Raw genomic sequence first — 18,662 nt, forward strand, 5'->3', positions numbered from 1 at the left:
TATTTGCATTAAAATTGTCTTATAAAAATATATATATATATTATAGTTTAGAAATAATACCAAAATCACACTGGGCAGCACCTTTTGCCTCACAGGATAGCAAAGCGTCTATTGAAACTCAGTGATGCAGTATATCAGGTACTGTCTCACAAACACTGAGTATTCAGACACCTTACACAATTGCAGGAAAACTGTCAATCCTCAGCCTTGTTTGCCAGAAAAGTATGCATACTGTGTGTGACTGCACTGGTATGTGTACCTTGCTGCAGGCTCTGAATGGGTACTGCTCCTTGTCCCGGCTGTAGGTTCACCAGGCCCTGTCTTTGTAGATTCAAAATGTGTTGCTGCTGTAGTTGTTGCATCTGAATCAGCTGCTGCTGGAAAGCCAACTGTTTATTTCCCAACTGCTGCTGCTGAGAATTAGAGAGAGAGAAAAGCATGTTACACAACAAAACAAATAAATGGGAAAAGTGAGAGGAAGAGACTTGTAGAGCTGCAGGATGCAGAAGATGGAAAAGATGAGACATGCATTGGCTTTTATAAGCCTTCAACCTTGTCCAGGACATGTTTAGATTGGACATATCCTGGAATAGAGATATTTTCTTCTCCAATCACTAAAGGACTTCCTGTAGCGGTAGACAACAAGCAGACAACAAAATGCTTAGACTCGGTTCAAAGTGTCGAAGTGCACTGTGAAGCCTTGTGCATTAAGAGATAACACATTAATCTGGGAGTGACAGTTCCATGTGGTCTAGGGCCGACACCAAAGACACGCTCGCTAGCATGCTTGTTCATTCCTGTGTGTAGCAATCTGTTAGCATGTGGTTGGCGCGCAATTAACACGGCAATAAACAGTGTCTAACAACATCTGTGCACAATGTTAAGAACAGTTCCAGATTATATGACATCAGATGTTTATCATTTCACGATAAGGCTTGGTATTTTTTCACTATGCATGAAATGTGCTTTGTGAAACTTGAGAAGCGTGACTCCACAACCCTCTTTCTCTGTTTCATAAACAGGTCTCAATGTGTGCAGACAGTCATTTTTCAGCTGTTTTCAAATTTGATCAAAATAAAAATTTCTTGACCACCGAATCAGCATTTTACAGCATATTTCTGAAGGCTCATGTGACACTAAAAACTGGAATAATGGCCGCCAAAAACATCATCTATGCATCACAAGAAAAAACTACACTTTAAAATATATTAACATGGAAAAAATATTTTAAATTGTAATGATTTTTCAAAATATGACAGTTTTTACTGTATTTGTTATCTAATAAATGCAGCCTCAGTGTGACTTCTAAAAAGATCCAAAACTGATCCTAAAAAAAAAAAAAAATGGAAGATGAGTAGTACTTTAGAAACCTTGTTGAAAGTATACATGCACCTTTAAAACAATAAAGCAACCAGTACAAACTCATGTGGAGAGTTCTCTGTGTGTGTGTGTGTTTGTATGTGTAAGGGTAAGGGTGAGTGCTATGGAATACATGGCATGTGCCGATAAGGTCAGCTGGTGTCATCGTGATAAATGTCCTCCTTCCTGAACTGGCCTGTGTCAGACCACTGTTTCAAGCAACAAGCTTTTTGATGTCCCCCCAATGAGAGATGGGCCTTATCTTCTTCAAGATAACGGAACGAAAAAAGTAGAGGGGAGAAAGAAAAATTGTAGAAGGCGGGATGGAAAATAAAAAAAGAAAAATAATTAAAGGTAGTTTCTTAATCTCACTGTCAGAGAAGTGTTTGAGGCCTCTGCCTGGGGCACAAGGCCCCATGGGAAAGGGCCACATGGGTCAACATCAACAGAGAAAAGAGAAAACACAGGCCCTTTCCAAAACCTAGTGAGGTGCTTTGTTCCCTACTACCGACATATGCAACTATCTTCAAAGACAGTATCCTAACAATCATGAATCCTCATAAATGAACAATTTGGAACAGGCAGCAACTCATATAGTGCTTCACACAAGAGAATCAACTCACAAGTGATTTAAATAGTCTGACATTAGCATGCTGCTAAGCTAACAACGTAATACTATACTAAAAAAAAAAAAAAACTACAGAAGCAAGCAGGGAAGTAAGCATCTGACCAAATATCAGAAAAAGCATAAATACAGACACTAGTAATATGATTGAAAGGTTTATTACTGTTGACCTATAGGTGTTGCAGTCAAAGCAATTGCATTTGCAAGCATTGCAGAGATCAAGCCATCAATTTTGTTGATGCGGTATATGAAAACAATTCCATCTATGAATATACGAAATCGCAACTGGCTGACATGTGAATATTGTTCACATGTTATTCAAGAATGGTTTAACAAATCAACTAGAATTCCATATGTTTTTGCCAGCATCATCTGAAGATGATCTGAGCCAGTTTTGGTGAAAATCAGACTAACCTTCTAGGATGAGCTAGAAAAAGTAGGGTTTTCAAATGTGTTTTTTTTTTTTATTTTACTGTGTGTGACTGCACTCACAAAAAAAATAAAAAAATAAAATAAAATAAACATCTTAAATGCTATTTTCTTCATATTTTCTAACTTAAAAACAAAGTTATTTTTTTCTTATATTCACAAAAAAAAAAAAAGAAAGAGAAAAATTCAGATTATTATTTTTTTTTACATTTTAGTTAAAATGGTTCTATATACGAAAGTTAAGAAGAATGTGAATTTCTGAAAAGCAAGTTCTGAAAAATCATGGTAAATAACCTTTTTAAGTTGTTGAATGAATTTATTGGGTAGTTTCAAATATTAAGCATTACAGCAAAGCTAGCTAGCTATGTATGATACATATTACTATTACTATTACTAGGAATAGAGTACTCTGAAGTGACAAACTGAATGAAAATTTAAACGATCTGTCATGATTATGCATGTCTTAATTTGAAATTCAGGAACAACTTTACAAAAAATGGACCTTGTTTTGTACTTCAAAACACACACACACACACACACACACACACACACACACACACACACACACACACACACATTCACAAAAAAATTGTAAATATCTGAGAATGTCAAGTGCAATTCTTGAAATATTAATAATTTTCTTAAGTTTTTTCTTTCATGAATCCAGCCTCAGCTCTCTGTGGAGGGCCGTACTTGTTCTCTTCCCTAACTTTTGAGAATGACAGATTCGATAAAAGCCAACAGAGAACATTCAGTTAATACGCAACTGAAAGAAGTGTGGTAACACCAATATTCAGCATGTCTATCCCTCACTTCATCCCTGTGTTCTCTCCTTTCTCTTTCTCTCCCTGTTTGGGTCCCATGGGACACAGTTCAAGTTCTTTAACACATTGTGTCTGCACGCTGTTTACATTAGATGCAGTTGAGTGGCTAAAGCTAGCGGAGTAACAGGCCTGTCAGCTTGATTTATGAGCACATCAAACAGAGTTTGGGCACGCCAGGCCCGACTGACAGCACTACTTCATTAGACTGACTCCAGGGTGACTCCACAGCTCAGCCGTCAAACTGAGAGAGTGAGAGAGAGTGGCTGAAACAATAAAAAACTGAAAAAGAGCAAAAGTTGGGATTGATGATGCAAAAATGTGTGTGGCAACCATCTCTCCCTTTCTTCTTTCTGTCTACAGTCTCTCACCTCTCAACCTGCTTGTGCTGACTGGCAGTGATATGGGTGGCAATTAAAGCCTCTTTTACTGAGAGAGAGCATAACGTGTCATTTCTCCATCTCCAACCTCTTTACAAAAGCAAAGTCTTGAGAGTTTGAGTTTCCAATATCAATCACAGATTATATGAAGAGGCCACTTGCCATAACCGTTTAAACTTCAAGCTAATAATGACAAATGAAAGGTGGTATTACAGGCAGGGATGCAGCTAGCTTCATGGTCTCAGGGGGCAGTTTCCTGTTCTAGGTGGACCAACAGCATGGCCTAACAAAGAAAAGGGTGGTTTTAGAAAATGAAGGGGTTTAAAAGAGGGCTAGAGGGATGAGAAACACCACACATACTTGTGTTGCTATCTTTTTTCCTCTCCTCACGCCTGACTGCTTTACTGTTAGTCCAGTGCTGTCAGTGCACTCATCCCCAGGGGAACACCAACACATGGCAGACAACACGCAAGTAAACAAACACTCACACAGAAGAAACTTTCAAGATGTCCTAATATAATATGCTTATATCCAGTTTTCCTTGCACTGACACTCCAGACAGCATCCATTTACTAGTAATATCTCCATAGCCTAAAATGTACTCTACAGTATACAAGTATGATAAAAATGTTTTATGTATTTATTTAATAATAAAAAAAGAAAAATAAGAAAATAAAATCGTAAAAAGGAATAAAAAAAAATATTGAACACTTTTAATATTAACCTTTAAGCAAACATCTTTAAGCAAGGAAGCTACAGGTGGTGGTACAGTAGACTTCCAACCTAATATAATTGTGCGGTGGGGCAGCAGAAAGGAGGACTTCGGGTTCTTACAAAGACAGTAACGCAAAAGCACAAGTTAAGTCTATGTTGGCCAAGCATGCTAGCATACTTGTATAGGGCCATATTTCAGGCCGACTAAAGAAGCCCAGAACAAACGTGAGCTGATCCGCAGGGAAGAGGAGCTGACCACTGCCCTCCCAATTTAATTTCCCTTCTCTTCTTCCATTAGAAGAGCACACCGTCTCCCTCGCTCTAATATTTAATAAGGGAAAATGTCTGAAAAACTCCTGAGGCCTTGAATAAGGTTAGTCGTGCTTTTTATACCTTTCCCCTCCCTCCTTCTCACTTTTCAATCTTTTTCCTTTTTCTTTTTTTCCTCCATGGTCTATGTCACGTTCCTTGACTATCTGTGGAAAATCTCAGGATACTGGTCTCATTTGCTGGAGTGTGTGTGTGTGTGTGTGTATGTCACTCTGTGTATGTGTGTTTCAGACACCTTGTGTATTTGCTAGCATTTGCTCTATCAGTCACAATGCTGTCTGGGGCATATCTAACGGGTCTTAATCCCTGTCCTCCATGACCTATAGCATCCACCCTCGCTCGCCACCCATCTCAGTCACTCACCTGTTATGAAGTCAAGAGCTCATTCATTTTTTGATCCTCTCAGTCACAAATACAGAAGACAGCAAACCACACTCAACCCTACACAACTCAGACGAGAACTGACCTATATGAGTCCATAAATACAAATGGACAGTAGGTTCTTTCATTTAGACCAGTTGACGCTAACTAGCTAGTCTCCAAACACCACCTTTCAGATGGAATGCCAGATAAGAGACTAAAACATCATCAACACCTTAGTCAGGTTTGGAAACAATCTGTAACAACATTAGCTAGTAACTGTGCTAGCAGCTATGTGCTAATCTCTGCTGGTTTTGGACTCTTTTCAGGTCTGTAAATGCATCTCAATGACCAGTCAAACCATTTTAACACAAGTTAAGGAAGGTTAGGAGACAAGCTAGACCAATTTAACATCAGTTTGTGGAGACTGAGAGGCTAGCAAGGCTTTAAAGGCTAACTTCCTAGTAACTGTGTTAGTAGCAGCTGTGTTAATCTCTGCTCTTTGAAGCTTTTTTTAGATAGACAGGCTGAAAACAATCTGACTTACCAGTGGGAAAGCTGGGAGACTAACTAGACTACCCTAAACCAATTTTCTTAGGCTGGTTTAGGGATTTTCACAGGGATGCAAACACAATGACCTATTTTCCTTTCACATTCACAAACTACTGTAACTTGCATGTTGCTAGCAACAGTGCTAGCAGCTGTGTGCTAATCTCTGTGCTAAACTGTCTGTTCAATAAGCTCTCATGAAAACTCATTGATTGATTAAGTTGTATATATCTCATTCCACCGAAAAACAGGCCACATAAGTTTGGAATTCATTTGACCGCCAGATTAGAGTAGATCTCTTCTCCCGCAGTGCGCAGGCAAGCGATTACACACTTGCCTTTGTTGTGCTGCAGTCTTATCCTCAGTGATCCAACATGATTCCCCCTCACCTTCATTACCCCGATCAGGTCCTTCTCCCCCTCCAGTGCATTAATTGACAATTAAAGAAAATCATCAGCTCCACCATAGTGGGTTGTAATAGGGATTTTCCCCTAGGCTTAGTAAGTGGCGACTTGTAAATTAATTCTTAACGAGTATTAGCTGGGAATCCCATGGTTCGGAGCATGACTTTGGTCAATGGCAAAGAAATGAAAATCCATATTCCCCAAATGTCTCAATCTGCATTTTTGAATCTCTTAATACACAAAATGCAACTGAGTGCTTGAGAGAGGAGGAAAAAAACAAGATGTCAATCGTCTATTGTCCTAATGAGGTTTTCATGTAATGCTCAGAGTCTCTATAAGAAAATCCATCATACAATAATCTCACATACTGTATAAGAACAGTTATTTTCAAAGAGCTGGTTTCTGGCTTTCAATAGGAACTGGCCTCTGCTGTGTGACAAGTCATCTGTCAGCCATCTTGAGTATGCTCATCTAGGGTGCTATGAGGGTGAAGTACACTGTGAAGTGCAGTACAGAGGGAGGGGGCAGGGGTGTCTCACCTCTTTGGCCTGCTTCCCTGCTTGCTGTTGCTGGGTAAGGAGTTGGAGGTGCAACTGCTCCTGTTGCTTTTTGTAGTACTCCTGCAGCTAGACACAGAAAGAGAAAATGAGTTTAATTTAATGGAAATGTAACACTACATTGCAAAACATAAAAAAGAGCTAAATCTATTTTACTAAGCTATATGCTATTCAGAATGTTTAGATACATTACTTATATATATACATATATATATATATATATATATATATATATATATATATATATATATATATATATATATATATATATAAATAAAAAATTCAATGTGAGATAAACTAAATTCAAACTTCAGTGTAGCAAGAATACAACATAAATATATGCTGAAAAAAGAGCACTTAAAAAAAAAACTCAATAACATACACTTTCAAACATATCAGGTTCATATGTACTGCAGAAAGTAGTATGAAAGTCACATGACTGATTGAACCCTTTCTCTCATATATAAATGGTTTTAAATGGCATTTGAACATCAGTGCTTCATCTGTAAAGAGACACATGGCACAATAGACTGCCCAAAACTGTCCTGTCCATCTGCTTATACTGGAAAAAGTGGTGCTATCAAATGAGTTACATGATACTGGGTATCTAGGATGACGTAGTCGGGTGCAAGGAGTTGCATTTATGTCTAAAGGCATAAAAAATGAAAACAGGATAAAACAAGATCAGCTTCTAGCTTAAGGGCTAAAGTGCCTCCATAATAAGGCATATTCATCTTTTTTCAGCATTCCTGTAAAAAGCAGCTTAAACACCTGGCAGGTGGCATATGAATGTGTCTTGTAAATCATCTGTCCACTCTTCTCTTGACGTGGCACACCTGACAGCGTCGAGACAGGCTTCCCTATTTATGATTGACTGGACTAAAACACACAACACCTGTCTGAGAAAACGCTGGTAAAATTTGCCCTTTGCTTCGAATCTCAAAGCAGTTTTTATCGCTACCTCCAGAGTAACAGTTATGATTAGAACACAGTTGGTAGAAACCAGCCCGAGATCAGCACAAAAAGCCAGTTTATGCCTTCTGAAACACAGACACCTGCCTGATTCCTACATAGATGCTTCCCTATTCCTGGCACTATCATTTCGTTACGTGCAGTACGGGTTATTATATACAAAATCATGCCATTGTCAAATGAAAAAGCACCTTTTGTGTGTTTTTCTGGTTCTGTTTGCTTGCGTGCAGGGTTTGTGTTAAGTTAATAAAGCACAAGAAAGGTGTTTACACACTGGTTACTGATTCAAAACTCAGCTGAATGGGTCTCTATCTCCTCTACAAAAGTAAACATAGACTTATATGTGCTTTATCACATACACCTCGCAATGGCACACCTTGCTCTGATTAAAAGCTTTGGGAACAGACTGAGGCATGTGGGAGTCATTGATTTTAAGTGTGCACAGTATGGTTAGGGGTATGTTTCATTCTTCAGAACAATGAAGGTTATTAGACAAAAACATGAAACAGGTGTGCAAGGGCAGAGGAGTGGAGAAAGGTTTAATCATTAACAATTATCAATGACTGATTCTGTGAAAATCTTATGCAGTGCTAAACGTGTTTTTATTGGTTGCCAAGACAAACATTACTCTTATTATTCAGCATACTTTCCAGGTTTGCTAACCGAGGGTCCATTAAAAAGATAAAATCACTCAAATCAATACCTTAGTAACTAAACAGATGTGTCTTCCGAAGACACTCATTTCTAAAGAAGATGCTACAATTTTTAAAAGCAACTCAAATAGCAGTAAACTAGCAGTAGCATACCTTTGATGTCCACTTGAAAATCTGGAAATAATATACAAAAATGTTCACTAAAACAGGAAGTAAATTGTTTATACTTGAAGGTTTTCACCTCCAAAGATTTAATAAACTCACAATAATACTTTTCCCTTTCCTACATTTGAAGGAGAAACAAATATTACACGAGAGAGGCTTCCTGTTATGCTACCATGTTTACTTTCACCTATTTGAACTTGCTACTCTTTTACATAGTCCTAAGTGGGACTGGCTTGCACCCGCTAACACTGTCATTACACATCTCCAACCGTAGCTCTGGCTAACCGCAGTGGCCACCGCAGTTGCTCTGCTGTTTGTTTTACTTTCAGATTATTAATTTACCCAGGAAAGCCTATTAAGATTAAAATCTCAGCTTCGCATGGATGACCTATTTAACATGGAAGTACACGTTGACCGAAACAAGCAGAGCACGGTGGCCCTCGGACACGCAGGGGCTGTTGTAGAGTGCCTGGGGGAACCTCGGCCACAGCTGCTGGAGAAAAAAGTTGAATAATGATACCCTCATTAACTCCTTATCACACATAGTGTTTACAGATGTAATGCGGGCTTACTCAAGGAATGAGGTACTTAACTGTGGGCTACGTACCACTTCACAACACTGTGCAACTTTAAAAAGAGAGAGTTGACACAAAATACTTTGGGTACTTTTAATAAGACATGCACGAAAATGAATTCTTTACATAGAGTCTTTTATAATTATTCTGCATGCAGCTTTTTTGACCTCAAATTAATTAAAAAGACTAACTGGAATATTTGTCCTTTGAAAAAAAAAAAAACTATTTAAAATGAATTTTAACCTAAGATTCTAAAATGTGAAGGGATTAAAAACTTCAGTTAAGCATGTCAGGGGTCATGTACATGTGTTCAAGTAAATGCCTGGATTGTTTTTTTTTTTTTTTCAATGACTACAGTCATTTGTGATTATTGAAACTTTTTTTCTAATTGAATCGTTCATTTTGCTAATCAAAGAAACGATTCCAAAGAACAATTCACTCACAAATTAAACACTCCTCTACACAAGCAAGAACCGATTACATATTTTAGAGCAGACAAGGAAAGAAAAAATACTATATACACACATAAAACAAAAAAAACATTATTTTTCAATTTTAATTAAAATTAAAACACAATTATTAAATTAATTTCCATGACTTTTCCAGGTCAAACAGATGTTCTGCTGACAGAATAACAGACAAACTCTTGGTATGACCTGAGTGTACACAACTTTAGTCTTAAACAAGCCTTGAACTCACTCATCTTCTGCTGTTTTAGACGAGCAGTTCTGCCAAGCAACACTAAAACGCTGTATTCTCTCTACAAAAGCCATCTCACACCACTGCGTACATTTGACTACCTGTCGTTGTGCCACTTTACAAGATATTGAAGGAAAGCTACCTCACATCTGTGATGCTGAGCCACGGTCCTTTTGAACAGAGGAAGTCAGCGAGCTGTAAGGTGTGAAGCGAGACTCCATTTACCACACTAAAGGCATCTGGCCAGCAATATGTCTCCTGTCTCTCGGTTTAAAACTCTCCTCCACGCCTCGCTGTCGCCCGCCTGGCCTCGCTGCCTTTCGCCCACTCATTACCCCTTTAATTCATGCCAATATGAAGCTGAATAGTTGTGGGAATAATTAAAGAATAATTAAGGGTTTTTTAATGATTTGATTCAGTGGGCCCCTTTCACGTTTAACTGCGCGCCTTGAAAGGCATTCACCTTAGATTCCCATTATTGTGACCTTGGTTTTGCTTAACAGCACAGAGAAGGGATAAAAAAGGCAAAATATATCAGCTGGGCTGTAATTAAGGGTTGGAGGGATGGAAAGGTTAACTCACATATACATAAGTGCACAAGCATACATAAACATGCACTTGCTCCCGCTTTCCTGCACTCATGGTCTTTGTATGTAAAATCGTATTTTGTAACGGTATTCACATGCAGAAAAAGCCGAAGCCCACTCGTTCTCCCACACCCACTGGGAAGAGATTCAGGGACGGACTGAAAGAGTGAGCATTAAAAGCCACTTCTCACGTGGTTCATCACCACCGCAAACCATTAAACCCACTGACTTTTGCTAGAGATGTAAAACGGCCCATGAACAGTAACTATTTCAATTTCAATGTCCTCATTAAATATGAAATTTAAAAAAAGACAGAAATAAAGCGGGATGAGGGGGACAAAGTATTAAGTTTCTTTTTCTCAAACAGCTGAATTTTGATTTCTGTGAGCAAGCGACTCAATAAATTTGTCAGATCAGCTTGGCGCAATTTATACTCGCCTAAAGCAACCTCCTCCTTCTTACTACTAAATCGATTCTGCTCTCTGTCAAGATTATTTATGTAACAGAAAACCTTTTCCGTATTTTAGCTGTGAAAAAAAAAAAAAAAATCACACGTTCTCAATCGGGGGGGTTTGGGAGAGGTGCCTGACCTGATTTCTGCCCGAGCACTGTGTGTGAAAAGGTCGAGGCTGCAAAGAATTTTTGGACGATGTTAAATATTTGAGAGACGTGAGAGAAACGGGATTGTTTGTTTTTTCATGTCTGCTCAGGGGCCGCACCTCAGGCCTCCAGGCGATATCGCAGCAAGATAGCAGAGGCTGCGCAACTAATAAACAAAGAAGATAGCTTTAACATATCGCTCCCTGACCGCCGGCGAGTAAACGTGTAGCGACACCAGCCAAAGGAGGCGTCGCCAACACAAGAGTATGCTTGTAAATGCCGCTTATAAACACCAGAGCCAAGTAACATCAAAGCCGGGGAAGATATCATTCCGGGCATGCCTGTGAGGATGCATTCAAAGTTATACAAAACGCGATTACATTACGAACTCTGACATCCACACTCAGGACCTATTAACAGGGTTTGTACGTGAATGTTCATTTACTGTGCCATCCGACGGCACTCTATAAAAGCACTGGCAACAGCTGTTGGAATGAAGGACGTCAGTCTGAGATTTCTGTCGATTTGGCAGGATTCTTGTATAAAACATGTAAGGCTTGTGCAGTTTAGAGGGGAGAGCTTAAGTTTTCTTAAGGAAGTATGGAACAAAGCTTTTGTGTTTTTATGTCTGAGTACACATATAACCGAAAAGGTTTCGAATGTTTGTTTTTTCAGTTTGTACTCCTTGGCGCCAACTTGACATTTCCCAATTAATGTGGATTTTTGTTTGGAAGTAAGAATAAATAAATAAATACAAAGGTAATTGTGACACTTTTTCCTTATAGACTTATATAGATTTACCTTTTAAAAGTCTGAGGTCAGTACTATTTTTTAAAACACTTTTATTCAGCAAGGACTCCTTAAATTGATCAAAAGTAACAGTAAAACAAGTAATACAATTGTTGCACAAAATTATATTTCAAATAAATGCTGTTCTCTTGAACTTTCTAAATGTAAAAAAATCCTGAAACAAAATGTAACACAGTTTTTTTTTAATATATTAATCAAACATTTTCCTTAGTAAATGAAAATCTTCTTGATATTTTGATTAGCCAGTACCACTACCAATTGGCATTGACATGTCCAGCAGCCCAGACATTCACAAATATCGTTTAAAGTTCTGTGTGTGGTGATGCACCCGTGTGTGTCAGTGTGTGTGTGTGTGTTACCTGTTGCAACATAAGGGCTTGTTGCTGTTGGAGTAAAGCTTGGAGCTGAGGTGGAGAGAGGATCTGCTGCATCTGCTGAGGAGTTATCATCTGTGGGGTCATCATCGCCATGGATACCGGCACCTAATAAGAGGAGACAGACCAATAAATGACCACATGCACAGTTGTGTGTGTATTTGATCGTCATATTTGGTAACAGTGGTTCTGTAACAGTGGCTTCCAGCTGGTGAGTTGTGACACTAAAATGTATCAAAGATCTGTTAAGCAGAGCGAAACGATGCTAAATGCAAATTATACCATGCATGTGATAAAATAAACAGACTTATTGACTGATAAGATGCAAAATCTAAGCCCAAAAACAAAATCATTGCACTAAATGATACAGTGAGATAAACACATATCCCTCACATGATACAAAGTCACGTCTGTTTCTATAGCATCATAAAGGAATGTTGGACTTCACTTTAATGAACTCTTTATCCTGTCATGCATAAGATAGTACACATAACATCAGCTCTGTTGACACAATAGAGCTCCACACTGCTTGCATTGTAAAGCCCTGGCAGTTTTTCCAAAAGAGAGTGAGAAATCGTGTTGATCAAATCTTCCCTAGAGTATGTAGTCTTTATCAGCCTGAAAGTACTTCAATAAACATAATATTATGATTCGTTATCTAGAGAATCACATCTTTGGAAAAAATAACAAACAGTCTGATAAGATAGCTATCGGCAGGAAACAACTTGCAACAGTCTGGAATTGAGAGTGTAATTTGCTAACAAGAATGAAGCGTAAAGATGGAAGGCGTGATTCTTATCTTATGACAAATATTCAGAAAAGGAGAGAAACGGAAAGAGAGCTGGGCTCAGCAATAAGGATTTCTTTCTCCAGGCCCAGCCAGGGCCATTAGTTCAGATGTTTACTTGCCCTACCAACATTTTCAATGGCCCCATAGGAAATCCCATATTATTTTTAGCATTATATTTCATATTTAAATATCACTGATTTGTTTGATGCTTCCAAGACTATTAATTCCTGTTGGTTCATCAGAATCTCATCTTGATAACTTGAATTAAATCAGCAGAATTAATAACAATAATGTTCGAGACATCACAGAAATCCAAATGTTTATGTTAAGTTTGAAAGGCATAAAAACATGTACACACATAACTAACAGATGTAGTACTGCCAAAATATGGCCAGCGGCAGTCCATCAGCTGTCCAGAAACTCTCATATTGGTCATAGTCAACCTTACTCTGTGTGTGCGTAAAAGAGAAAAGGTTTGAAAAAGCCTGAAGGCAGGCCGCCAGTACATGCTTACATTCTTTAATGATGTAGGACCGGCCACTCTGTGAACTTATGGGTAGCTTTTTAATGGAACAGCAATTTCCACCAGTACAATTTGCGGCTGCTTCCTCGAATGCAACTAGCAATCTTCCACTGACACACACACACACACACACACACACACAGACAGCCGCTCAGTGGTGTTCCATTTATTTTCCTATTTACTGCTCAAGGGCCAGAACTGATCATCTCCCTGCAACTGCTCAATAAAAATAAAGCTATTTACAGGCAACGGCTGGCTTGAAGCTGACATATGAGCGTAAACTACAATCCCGCATAATACGTCCATTTATCTACATTTTCCACTCAAAGAGAATAAAAAAAAGACAGGCAACACCATGACGACTTCCCAGTCCACTGCCAGTCTGATCTGATATTTGCATTCATTTGTTTTCATGTAGCGCCTGAGCACTCATATTTTCAGCAGTTTATCTATTCGGAGCTTGAGGGCTCGTGAGGAGGGGTGGAGGAAGGGGGCGAGATAAGGGGAGGAAAGACGAAGAGAGAGAGCTGTCAGACGCAAATTAAATCTGTAAAGGGCTGATTTGACTTTGTAAACAAGATTGGCGGTAAATACGAACACCGGCTTTATTTCCCGCCGGAAAGCGGGATGAAAGCTTCTGCTCGCAAGCTTCGTGGTTATCGCTGACTGTCCAATACTTTTGTGTTGTAAACCTCCCTATCACAATCAAACGAGCCATCCATATCCTTCACTATAAGAAGGGGAGAACCCTTCCCAGAATCCATGACAGAGACAAAGAGGAAAATTATACACTCTTTTACCCTCTATGACTTACGCGCCACAAGACAGACGCATTTTATGGGATGGCATGCCACTCACCTTGATTAATTATAGGTGTGACGGAGGTGAGGCTATGTTAGACTAGCGCTTACAGCTAAAGCTAGCAAGCACAGACACATTTCAGCTGATGATATCATGCATCGGATCCCAACAAGGGTGAGAGTTAGAGCTTTCGGTCCTCTGCCAAAATTCAGGCACCCGCCTTTGATGAATTAAATCAAGGGTTAAAACATCAAGGGCCTACAATTACAGCTTTGAAAGCGAGCATGTGCACCCAGAGAAGAAGGCAAGGCAAGAGCCACCTGGCCGACCAGGGATGGAGGGATGTGTTGTATGCGTGTGTGCTGTTTGTTCATGCAACTGGGGAGTCAGAATGTTAGATAGGGCAAAAGAGGGGGCTCGGTGTGGTGGGCACTTGGCGGCACGCCAATTTGCCACACGCGGCTGCTTGTCACTGGAAAAGAGCGAAATGAAAACCTGTAATTAATTGCTCCTCTGCATCCCATTCTCCCGCTAGTGACAACCCATACATTCTATTTTATACACACGTTCATTGACATTTTCAAGTTGCAGGCGTAATAATTACCAGAGTTATAACACCTTCTATTGCGGCGCGACAGTGGGATTGACGAGCCGCCTGAATGCTGAGTTGTTAAGATTTGACGCCATTAATTGCCCCTATAATCTAATATCACAAAGGCGGGCCATTACACAACGTGAGCGGAGCATGCAATTCGACACTACGGTTTCAGAGTAGTGCGGGAAAACAAAAGCGCGCCATTAGGGACTTGACGGCCGCTAACAAAAGCGCAGCACAATGCGGAATTATATTTTCATTCGGCTTTGTCTCTCACCCATAAATGATTCCCCCCGTTCATTTGCCGCTGAATAGACCCAGTAATAGAGGAGCCCGAAACCTCAACCATTTGAAGTCAGGCATTTATTAAATGCATTTAATTTTTTTTCTTCCTTTTTTTCTTCCTCTCTTTAAATTAGCATGCAAAGAAAAAGAAAGGCAAGGGAGATATTTTGCTTGATGAGCAGAAGCACAGTGGCGAGCACCTTACTGTGAATTATCAAGCCTGAACACTCATTTACTATATTTAAAAAAAACATTCTGCAAAGGACTTGAGACACCTTTCGCTCTGGCCATAGAAAGAGCACTTGGCCTATAGTGGAGCTGCAATAAATAGACAAGGCTTTGGAATATGTAGATGCAATATTGAGAAACATTAAAAAATATATATACTTCTTAATAAAAATATACAAATCATAGCATATTTAAAATATATTCAGTAACAAAAAAAAAAAAAAAGAATTCTGATCAGTTTCCTCGTTTTATCTATTCAACAGGCAATTTTTGGAGGTCACACCTCTGTTTTTTTTTAGTTGCATCCAAGCTGCAACCTTCTGGTCTCTCTCGTGAAACCAACACGGAAGTGACTGAAACTGCAATTCATCAACTGGCCACTAGAGGTTGGCTCCAAATAGTAGTCAGTCCCATAGACTCCCCATGTTAAAATGATCAACTTTACAGCAGAAAAAAAAAAAATGTTTACAGCCTGGTACAAAAAGTGTTTTTTTGTGTATATTGCTAATTTTGACATTCGTGACAACTGTGAGGGGGGTGAATTTTTTATAACTAACGAGCTAAGTAAGAGTGTTTTCAGCAACCAGTTCCCACCTTTTTGCCCATTTTCAATGACTACCGTCCTGTTGCACTTACTCCCATCCTCATGAAGTGCTTTGAATGGCTAGTCATGCACCACATCAAGTCCCCCCCCCCTCCCTGGACCCCTTCCAGTTTGCATATTTGTCCAACCAGTCGCCCGATGATGCCATCGCCACTGCCGTCCACTCAGCACTCACACATATAGACCAAAAGGACTCATATGTCAGAATGCTGTTCATAGATTCAGTTCAGCATTCAACACTATCATCCCTCAACAGCTCATTCACAAACTGGTCGAGCTGGGGCTCAACACTTCGCTGTGCAACTGGCTGTTGGACTTTCTGACTGGAAGACCTCAGGCAGTACGGGTCAGCAGCAACACATCCAGCACCAACACACTGAACACTGGGGCTCTCCCTTCTCTTCACTCTGCTGACCCACAACTGCAAACCGTCACAAAACTCCGACCTCTTCATTAAGTTTGCAGATGACATGACTGTGGTGGGTCTCATTAGCAACAAGGATGAGACAAACTACAGGAGCGAGGTGAGCCACTTGGTCGGGTGGTGCAGTGACAACAATCTCTCTCTGAAAGTGGAGAAGACTTCAGTTGACTTCAGGAGAGCGCACACTCAGCATGCTCCTCTGACCATCAACGGTGCGACTGTGGAGAGAGTGAGCAGCACCAAGTTCCTGAGTGTGCACATCACAGTGGACCTCTCCTGGACCGACAACACTGCAGCACTGGCCAAGAAATCACAACAGCGTCTCTACTTCCTCCGCAAACTGAGAAGAGCCAGAGCCCCGGCCCCCATTATGTACACCTTCTACAGAGGCACCATAGAGAGCATCCTGACTAACTGCATCACTGTGTGGTATGAGGCTTACAAAGCGTCCTGCCTGAAGACTCTGCTACGCATAGTGAGAGCAGCCGAGAAGATCATTGGTGTCTCTCTCCCCTCCCTCCAGGACATTTATGGAACACGCCCACTTTGAGCTTCAAAAATGCTCTTTAGAAATCCATGGGTGACGTCACGGACACTACTTCCATGTTTTTATACAGTCTATGGTTGTACCCAAAGAGTTTTTGTTGGTTAACATGGGTAGCCCTAGTGGCCAATGATGTAACTCTCTCTAACTAGAGAGAGAGAGAGAGAGAGAGAGAGAATTGCGCTGTAATTAGTCAAATGGAATTCATAGTTCAGGTAACCGGCTTTAAAAAAAAAAGCGCGAAGCACAGAAGAGCAAAGCTAGCGTGGAGATTGCATACTTAGAGAGTCCTATGGTGGCTGAACAATTGCCATTGATATGAACAGGAATACTAACATATAGCTTGTTCTGTAAATAAAAGTAAATAATATCAGGGTTTATGCTTTTATACCCTAGGTTAACCTGCAAGCCTCCACCAATCAGTGGCACGCAGGTCAAGGATCATCTGCAGAGGGTGGCTCTAGAGGTCTAGAGGTCATTATCACTTATCTCATCCACCTTTGATCATGTAGGAGGTAAAACACAGAATACAGTAAACAGAGTCCATCTATTGAGTTTGTAAGTGGCGCACCATCTGAGCAAGAGAAAGCGCATAATGCAAGTTATGCATTTGATCTCCACAAGCGTCTGAGACTGTCTGCTAATAAGCCAGCTTCAGTGGCACCTCTGGTGCCTCCCACCACCATTAAGATTCACCAGCACTGTCCACATGCACCACATAGAGCTACCCACTACTGACAGAGGTCAGCTTCAATACAGAGAGAGAGAGCAGCGGGGGAGATGGCCGTTCGCAGGGAGTGGAGCAGTAATTAGAGGGGCTATTTGAAGAGCAAGTTTAACTGATTAACAAAGAGAAAAGATGGGAAATGAGGGAGAGAGAGAGAGGAGAGGCAAGCCAAGCTGCAAGAAGAGCGATGTGTCCCAGAGGTCATAAAGGAAGTAGTAAGGACAGAGAATGCATTCCAATGAGCCTTAATCTGGCTTTTCCTTTTTTTCAGGCCTTGATAAATTACAATCAGTCTTATCAACCACCCTCAGCTCTTTAAAATACAGACACAAGGATGATGATGTGAATCTCTTTTGAACCTTCAGACAGACCCGCGGCCAAAGCCCAACATTGTGTGGTTTATGTGGGGTCTGAAGGGGAACAAGAGAGAGTGTTTTAATACGAAATCCTCCTCAGCACAAAATACTGTCAGTCTGCCAAATGACTCACTTTCATTAAACTAAAACCATCTATACTTAAAAGCATTTTTTTCTCTCCCCTAGCTGTTTCACCTGTGCTCCTGGATTCAATATGATTCCATTAGTGTAAATATATGGAGCGTCTCAATGCATTCAGCGATAAGTTGTAACCGTTTCTGCTCTAATGAAGTGGCCACTCAAATTATTTGCTATTTAAAAATAGATTTGGAAGTTTCAGCACATCTTGCAAGGTAATCAATGCCTGTTGCACTTTGAGTAAACTAAAACACAAAGAATTTGTGAAAAAAGACGCTTAAGATGAAAAAAAAAAAATCATGATGGATAGAAGAGAGATATATTGAATATTTATAATATATTTGGAATGGTTTATCTGACAAAATTTAATTAGGCAGCATCATATATATATATATATCTGAAAGACCTTCTTTGTATTTATCTCTATTAGCATTTTAAGGAAATAAAAGAGAGTGAGAGAGAGAGAGAGAAAGAAAGAAAGAAACCAGGCAGCGAGTACAGAGGTATAGAGGAGATCTTCATTTTGGGAAAGGTCAATCTCCCAGTAATGAGCTGTACACTAAATTATGGTATTTAAATAAATGGATGATGATGAATGCATCTCCATACTCTGGAGGATTCTTTGCCATTCCATATTACAGGGTAATTATCACATGTAGTGCCATGGTGCATACAGACACACAC

The 18,662-nt window shown here is 39.9% G+C and overlaps 1 protein-coding gene across 1 annotated transcript in view; it reads right to left on the reverse strand.

Annotated features, from left to right (window-relative positions):
- Positions 1-18,662, reverse strand: part of LOC128022380 (forkhead box protein P4) — a 118,332-nt gene that overhangs the window by 32,874 nt on the left and 66,796 nt on the right. Inside the window, exons 4-6 of the mRNA XM_052609876.1 lie at positions 11,949-12,071; positions 6,511-6,597; positions 260-413 (exon numbers count right to left, since the gene is read on the reverse strand). Coding sequence (XP_052465836.1) covers positions 260-413; positions 6,511-6,597; positions 11,949-12,071 — 364 coding nt within the window. The remainder of the gene's footprint in view (positions 1-259; positions 414-6,510; positions 6,598-11,948; positions 12,072-18,662) is intronic.

Source organism: Carassius gibelio, chromosome A11 (assembly GCF_023724105.1).
Source record: "Carassius gibelio isolate Cgi1373 ecotype wild population from Czech Republic chromosome A11, carGib1.2-hapl.c, whole genome shotgun sequence".
Taxonomy (NCBI): domain Eukaryota; kingdom Metazoa; phylum Chordata; class Actinopteri; order Cypriniformes; family Cyprinidae; genus Carassius; species Carassius gibelio.